The 8,526-nt window shown below is 46.5% G+C and overlaps 1 protein-coding gene across 1 annotated transcript in view; it reads left to right on the top strand.

The window, feature by feature from the left end:
* Nucleotides 1-1,657: 1,657 nt before the first annotated feature.
* Nucleotides 1,658-8,526, top strand: part of plekhd1 (pleckstrin homology domain containing, family D (with coiled-coil domains) member 1) — a 150,726-nt gene continuing 143,857 nt past the window's right edge. The window contains exons 1-2 of the mRNA XM_048600484.1: nt 1,658-1,914; nt 5,241-5,334. Coding sequence (XP_048456441.1) covers nt 1,763-1,914; nt 5,241-5,334 — 246 coding nt within the window. The 5' untranslated portion in view covers nt 1,658-1,762. The remainder of the gene's footprint in view (nt 1,915-5,240; nt 5,335-8,526) is intronic.

Genomic DNA, 8,526 nt, shown 5'->3' with positions numbered 1-8,526 from the left:
ACATTCGTGCAACACCATCTCCAACAAGATAGAATCTAACCATCTGCCCTTGACTTTCAATGGTGTTGCCATCACTGAATACCCCACTATCAACATCCTGGGGGTACAATTGGCACCACATCCATGAGCATCCACTCCCTCCACCTAACGCTCAGTAGCAGCAATCTGTACTATTTGCAAGATGCACTGCAGAAATTCACCAAAGATCCTTAGACAACACTTTCCAAATCCACAACCATTTCCATCTGGAAGGACAAGGGCAGCAGATACATGGGAACACCACCCCCTGCAAATTCCCCTCCAAGCCACTCACCGTCCTGACTAGGAAATACAAATTGAATGATTTATTTTTATCTATTTATTATCACTCGCAATTTACAATGAATAATAGTGAGAAGCTTCAACAGTCGCCACAATTCAGTGTCATTTTGAATAGTTTAAAAATAAAAAGGATAAAAGGTATAACTGAAAGAGAAGTCTTGAGGCCTGAGATGGCTCACCAACGAAACTATCTCTCCTGTACCGTTGGCCGCTGCCTGCAGTGGACCCACCAACATTGAAGTCTTTCAATGCCATCTCTCCGCTGCTGGGCCCACCTCACCACCGTCAATGCTGATGCAGGGTACTGCACGGGACCCATATTTGCACCGCAACCAGGAGTCCCCAGCTCCGCTGCCGTTTCAAACGTGCCAGGAGTGCCGGCTCCGAGTGTGCTGCAAACCAGGAGCCCCTGGCTCTGCTGCCAGACCAGGCCACCGCCGCTGTCTCACCGCCAGTCCCACTCTGGGGGGCTGCCCTCCTTTAAGATGTCGCCACCATCTTGAAAAGTCCGCTGCCACCAGCCCCGAACGCCAGGGTGGGATGTCCCTGCTGCTGCCGGATCTGCCTCCAGTCACCGTGTGAAGCCACATCCACCACCGTATTCGATTGCCAGTGGGAGCTGTCTTTCTACTCACATCCCCCTCCAGTTGCCACGCCAATTTCGCTGTCCCCGTTCCTTCGCCATCGCTGGGTCAAATTCCGAGAATTCTCACCACCCCCACCCCCCCACACCCCCGACCACCCTCCTGAGGGCTTTGTGGGTCTACCTTCAGCACACGGATCGCAGCGGTTCAAGAAGTCAGCTCACCACCACCTTCTCAAGGGGCAACTAGGGACAGGCAATAAATGCTGGGACCAGCCATTGGCGTGAGCAACTAAAACTTTTATGATACCTGAGCCAAAAGACTGGTAGTCTAAAATGCTCAGGCCGGGCCTGAATCTGCTGGTGTTTGGACGACTAAAGTGGTGGCGAGTAAAAGGTCTGAAGGGTCAATGAAGAGAAGTTGGTTGAGGGAGACCAGGACCAGGAGGGAGACCTTAACATTGTAATTGGGCTGAAACATAACTAATGGTAAAGAAACATTTCCTCACACAAAAGTGTACATCCTGGATGGGGATGGGAGGTTGGGGTTCCTTTTAAAAATACCAAAACTGAGATTGACAGATCTATGTTGGCGAGGGAACCAGGCCAAATTGAGCTAAGGTCAGAGGCAGCCCTTACTGAATGGCCTCCTGGCATTCTGTGACGGTGGGTCTAGAGCTGGGGTCATTCGGAGATGGAGGATGCAAAGGGGGAGGGAGGGACCTGGGATGGCTGTAAACAGCGCCTCCCTCCTCTGCCCATTTTGCCAGGTTCAGGTCCCTCCTCCTCCTCCTCTTCCCGAGAGGCTGCTGCTTACCATCTCTCCCACCCTCCCCGCAGCTTTAGCTCAGTCTGGCTATGTTCAGCTCGAAATCAGCAGCTATCCTCCCGTCCTACTTCAGCGAGTACACCGAGACGGCTGACAAGCTGGATATTAGCACCAAAGTACAACTTCACGGGGTCCTGTGGAAGAGACCCTTTGGGAGACAGTCAGCCAAGTGGTCTAAAAGGTGATATATTCTCTATGTTTGCTGTTTGTTGCATTGACACCTGGGCAACTCTGCACACAGCACAAAACCCCCGGAAATGTTTTATTTCTCTCGCTTTTCCATGTTTGTTTGCTTGTTTGCTTGCTTGTTTCTCTCGCGACAATCGTTTGCCCTCCGTCTTTCCCTTCCTCGCTTTTCTCTCTGCACCTTGGTATCACGATCAGCGTTTGAAATCTGTCCAGGCTTTCTGTTTTTTTTTTACAAAAAAAAAGCAGCATTCACCAGCTCAGCAAATCTCTGCCGTCCGCTCGGGGTTGAGAGTTCTCGGACAGTCTTTAAAACACTTGATTTTCCCTCCCCCCAACCTAACACACACAATTTAAAACCTCGATATAGAAATAGCAGGGTCGACTGATAAAATCCCAGCTCCTCCTGCATGTTGTTTTTATGATCAGTTCCATCTCTATGACACACAGTCACTCCTCCAACCTCCCAGTACCCCAGCACTTTCTAAATAGGTTCCACCTCTTAAGAGAAAGGGAGAGAGACATTTGGGGTAAGATTGCAAATTAGAATCCGAGTCTGGCACCAGTTAACTCACTTCAATAGATTTCCACTCGGAGCCTGCAAAAACTCACTTAAGGAGAGAGGGTGATCCATGCCTTTTTTTTTACTGAGCCTTCGAAAGATTAAGGGAATTGTCCGACCTATTAATGTGGCTAACACACATCACCAAATCCACATCGACCCTGGAACTTGGTAACCCCATAGCTACTAGTGACACCGGGTCATGTGTATTTTACCAAGTGAGAATTTGAAGTCGGATTTTGCGCTCTAACTAATGCTTGACTCCCGAAATTCCTCTCCTGCAAGTTTAATAAGGAGTTAAGCCCAAGGGGAAACCTGCTTGATAATTTTGGAATATGCAAGTAGTGGATGACTAAGTGGCAAATAATAATGTCTGCATTCCAGGCAATAACCATTTCTAAAAAGAGATAATCTAACCATCGCTCCTTGGCATTATCAAAACTGAATCAACAACCTGGAGATTACCATTGTCCAGAAACTCATTATATTTTTGAAAATAAAAAAAAGTTGACCAGAAACTCAACTGGACTCACCATATAAGTACAGTGACTACAAGAGCAGGGCAGAAGCTAGAATTATTGCAGTGAGTAACTCACCTCCTGACTTCCCAATGCCATCATACAAGGCACAAGTCATGAGTGTGATGGAAAACTTCCACTTGCCTGGATGAGTGCAGCTCCAAGAACACACGAGAAGCTTGACACCGTCCAGGACAAAGCAGCCTGCTTGATTGGCACCACATCCACACGCATCCAATCCATCAACCACTGATGCTCAGTAGCAGCAGTGTGTACTATCTACAAGAAACACTGCAGAAGTTCACCAAAGATCCTCAGACACACCTTCCAACCCATGACCACTTCCATCTAGAAGGACAAGGGCAGCAGATACATGGGAACACACCCACCTGCATGTTCTCCTCTAAACCACTCACCGTCCTCACTTGGAAATATATCGCCGTTCCTTCACTGTCACTGGATCAAAATCCTGGAATTCCCTCCCTAATGGCATTGTGGGTGTACCTGCAGCACATGGACTGCAGTGGTTCAAGAGCGCAGCTCACCACCACCTTCTCAAGGACAACTAGGGATGGGCAATAAATGCTGGGCCCAGCCAGTGATGCCCATATCCTTTCGATGAATATTTTTAGAAATTGCTGCACCAGTCTTGGTCTTGTATGATGCTTGGCTACCGTGACAGGAGAGAATAGTTATGCAGTCACAGGAAATTTGAAATAATGACGGGAAGTATCAGCCAGATGCCACAGATCTGACAGGTTGTGCCTGGGAGAAACATGTTTAATGTTAGTGGTCTATCACCAGAACCCAGATCCGAATACAGTTTAATGATAGCTGAGTATTGTGCTCACTGGACTGCAAGGCTAATGAATAGGAGGGATTTGGATCTTTCATGTGCTGTTTAACAGAAGCCTTGTTTAAGTCTGAACAAATACAACACGAAAACGTTGTTATATTGGAAGGATTGGCTCAGTATCTAAATAACTATCAGTTTATAGTGTCAGTGAACACTTAGCAACATGGTTTAGTGGTAGCGTGCACAAAATTGCATTACCCATAGTGACAAGTCTGTTATAGCAATTGTGTGAATTTCTGGCAGAATCACTTGCCATTGTCAGGCTTCACTGAGTTTTAATTGGTTTGATGCCCAATAAAATAACTGCTTGGAGTGCTCTACTAGAAACAGAAGAACAAGGGGAGGACATTCAGCCCCCTTCTAGCCACTTTGACCATTCAATTAAATCATCTAAAAGCTGAGGAGGCTGCAGATCTGAAACAAAAACAGGAAAGTGCTGGAGAAACTCAGCAGGTCTGGCAGCATCTGTGGGAAGAGAGAAAAACAGAGTTAACATTTTGAGTCTGGTGTGACCTCGGATTAATTAGATCAAGGTTGGTCTATGTCTTAATTCTGCCATCCCAACTTGCCTTTCTGCTTGGGAAGGATCGGTCGTTGAAATACTTAATCAATCCCAGCCTTGACACGGTTTTTGAAGGAGTGTTCTGGACTTGCATACACCTCTTAGTGTGAGAATAAGTTTATGCTTTCATTTTGAAGTCACCCTACCTTGATTTGGATGTCTCCTGCCAGAGGAAATACCCTTTTAAATTCTTTAATCACCTCCATTCAATTCTCTGGGTGCTCCAGTTTCCTCCAACAGTCCAAAGATGTGTGGGTTAGGTGGATTGTCCATGCTAAATGGCCCACTGTTTACAGGAATGTGCAGATGGATTAGACATGGGAGATGCAGGGTTACAGGGAGAAAATAGGGGCTGGATCTGGGTGGATGCTCTTCAGACGGTCTTTGGACTCAATGGGCCGAATGGCCTGCTTCCGCACTGTAGGGATCGCCGAGATCCTTCAGGCCCGAAACGTCAGCCTTCCTGCTCCTCTGATGCTGCTTGGCCTGCTGTGTTCATCCAGCTCTACACCTTGTTATCTAGATTATATAATCTGTCCTCATTATATAACGCGAGCTCTGGTGAATCTGCATTACACCCACTCCACGTCTGTACAGCCTTCCTGAGGCGCAGTGATACTGTGTATTGTTTTTATCAGTGATAGCAGTGAGCTTAACCCTCATATGTCATATGTTTTTAATTGTACATCATCCAACACAGGCAGAATTTCATCTGCGATATCTCCCGATTGAACGCTGTATGGGCTCTGGTTTAAGTTAGTTTAGGACAATGCGATGTAGTTTCGGAGTGACCTGATGTACTGAATCGTTTCCTCTTCAACAGATTCTTCCTCATCAAGGACAGCTTTTTACTCTACTACGCTGAAAATGAAAGAAAAAGCTTTGAGAGCAACAGATATTTCAACATACACCCCAAGGTCAGTTCGGCGCATTGGATTCAGAGAATAAAGGAAACCTGGAAACTTGCAAAAATATTGTCTGCTCTGATTCTGGGATTACAGTCCATCCTTCAGTCAGAGTATTATGATTCATCCACCCTAGAGACTTGAGCATACATTAGCGTGCTAAGGGAGTGCTAAACTGCTGTTGGCGCTGTTATTATACCGAGCCCATCTTCTATCTCAGGTAGATGTTAAAAGAGGCCAATCAGAGTTCACCTGGTGTCCTAGACAGTAGTTACCCCTCAGCCAACATGATTAAACAAATTGCCTGTTTTGTTGTTTGTGGGTCTTGGTCGTGTATAAATTAGCTGCCGTGTGCTCACAGCAATGATGACGTTTCAAAAACAGTTCAACAGTAATGAAGAAAACAGAGTTAATGTTTCGGGTTCGGTGACCCTTCCTCAGTTCACCGGACCCGAAACGTTAACTCTGTTTTCTCCTTCACAGATGCTGCGAGACCTGCTGAGCTTTTCCAGCAACTTTGTTTTTGTTCCTGATTTACAGCATCCGCAGTTGTTTTGGTTTTTTTTCAACAGTAATGCGGTGCTTTGGGACATGCAGTAATTAACCCGCTGAGGTTACATTGACTGTCCCTGACCGCACATCAGCCAATGTATGATTCTTATTTTACATAAGATTCTCACGGCTGCGTCTGTTAATATTTTTGACCGTGTTCCATACTCACTTGCAGTTAATGAGCTTCTTTCTAATGACACTTCTTGAAATAACATATCATCAAAGAACACATGAATCACATTGGCCATTAAGAGAAATCCCGGTGATTTGCTCCAATGGAGACGGTTTTCTTCTTAAAATTGTTTCACGGTTAATATTCTCTCCTTGAATGATACCAAGCTTCCCATTTATAATTCTCCTGTGTTGATGTTATAGTTCAGGACGGTGGGCAGGACTACAACCATGTCATTGGGAAGATATTTAAAGCGTCTCCCAAAAACGGCTTCACCAGTCCTTCTGAACTGGGTCGGTCACCATCAACAACTGTGCGCAATATAAATCACCCAAAAATGCAGCAAAACGACCCAACGTGTTTCACAGGAGCAGGCGACCCAACATAAATGGATACCGAGCCACAGAATGAGATAAGAGTGCAGGTGTTCACAAATCTGGTCAAGGCGATGTAAAACAGTGCGTTAAAGGAGGGGAAATGAGGTGGAGACAGTGAGGAAGGTAACTCATAGCCTTACAGCAAAACGGACTGAAAGTAGGGCCACTAACCATGGGACTTCTGAAGTCAGGAGAGTACAGAGATAGCGGTGGGGTGGGGGGGGAGGGATCGAAGCCATTGGGGAGGAGGGGGTTTAAGTGCAAGCATCCTAATTTTAGAAATCGCAGTGACATTTAACCAGAGGCTAGTGTAGATCAGCAAGCACAGAGTAAAGGTAGTAGCAGTTTAGATCAGGTGATGTTTGGAATCCCTTTGAATCAGGGACCTGCCACCATCACCCTCCTTCCCTCCCCTTCCTCCCTCAGGAGGCTACAAGGAATACCCCACAGCCAGGTTTGCTGGCTGTGCTCCCTGGACAGTAGGACCCCAACCACAATCACTCCACCCAATGAAACATACCCCAATCAACAAACTCACCACCGGATGACATGTCCAACCTCAGCAGGGAATGGGGGCATTAATTCCACCCATCAAGGCTAGGCTTAAAAAGGCCTACAGAAAAACACGGGCTGTATAGGAACAGGAGACTCTTCCTCAGCCTAGTTTGAAAAGTTAAACTGGTTGAGGGCCTGGAATTTCTCTGCTGCACTGCATTGGTTGGGGTTGGGTCTTCCAGTTGGCTATTTCCAGTAAAGTCATAACTGGATTCTAAGAGAAGGGGCTCCCTGTTCAGGATAGGTAGTGCCCTTTGCCATGCAAATGACAGCGCTGCATTTATATAGTGCTGTGTCCCATCTCAGGACATCCCGATGCCCTTCACAGCCAATGAAACGCCAGAGTAGTCACTTTGCACTGTAGGAATGCAGTAGCCAGTTTATGCACAGCAAGCTCCCACAGACGTGATTAAAACCGCATCGGCCACCACAGGGTTTGCGAAATAAGTATTGGCCAGGGCACCAAAAAGAGCTCCTTAGTCATCTTCAAAATAGATCATTTATATTTACTTGTGAGGGAAGATGAGGCTTCTCTTTAAATTCCCATCCTAAGACTGGGATCATGACATTCCCCAGTACTGCACAGTACTGACCTTGATGACTTGCTGAAGTTTCCAGAATGGATGTTGAATACACAACGTTCTCATTGAGATGCATGATTTCTACCCGCTCAGTACAGCTCACAGCTAGATGAAAAGAAAACAACCAGAAGAGTCCCCTGTTGTCACTGCTCTCACACTATGAGGTACTATCACATATTCTGAGGGGTCACTAGCTGACTGGATTCCTACCTGCCCCTCAGGATGGTCTACTGGCTCCTTGACTGTTTTCAAAGCTAGGTCTGCTTCTAATACTGGCTGTGATTTGAATGTTGTGATGGAAATAGGTTCTAGAAAACCCTTCATTTTGCCAAATGGTGAAAACACTGCTGGAATATAGACATTGGGAGGAGCCTGGAGCTGGGACAGTAGTTGGGGACCGGTTTGTTCCCAGGATGTAGATATCGCTAGCAAGGCGGCTGTAACATATGTTCTTGAACCGATTCTTGGGTTAAGTCCTGGAATTCCCTCCCTAAGGTCATTGTGGGTCTACCTGCAGCACATGGACTGCAGCGGTTCAAGAAGATCTAAAGGTCAACTAGGCACCGTCAATAAATGCTGGCCCAGCCAGCAATACCCATGTGCCATAAATGAATTTTTAAAAAATTCATTGCAGTCCGTGTGGTGTAGAAACACCCACAATGCTGTTATCAAGGGAATTCCAGGAGCTTTCTGTGCTTAGCTCTGACGCATTAGCTGGACACTCACTTACCTGTGTCTCTTGCAAGCTATTTCTGCTGTTTGGCATGCATATGTTCCTGTTTGGTTGCTTCACCAGGTTGACACCTCATCTTCAGGTATGCCTAGTGCTGCTCCTGGTATGCCCTCCTGTATTCTCCATTGAACCAGGGTTGATCCCCTGTCATGATGGTAATGGTTGGAGTGGGGGATATGCCGGGCCATGAGGTTACAGATTGTGCTGGAGTACAATTCTGTTGCTGTTGATGGC

Source organism: Rhincodon typus, chromosome 8 (genome assembly GCF_021869965.1).
Source record: "Rhincodon typus isolate 14 chromosome 8, sRhiTyp1.1, whole genome shotgun sequence".
NCBI lineage: Eukaryota > Metazoa > Chordata > Chondrichthyes > Orectolobiformes > Rhincodontidae > Rhincodon > Rhincodon typus.
The sequence above is the reverse complement of the archived record's forward strand: the minus strand, read 5'-3'. Positions and strand labels throughout refer to the sequence as shown.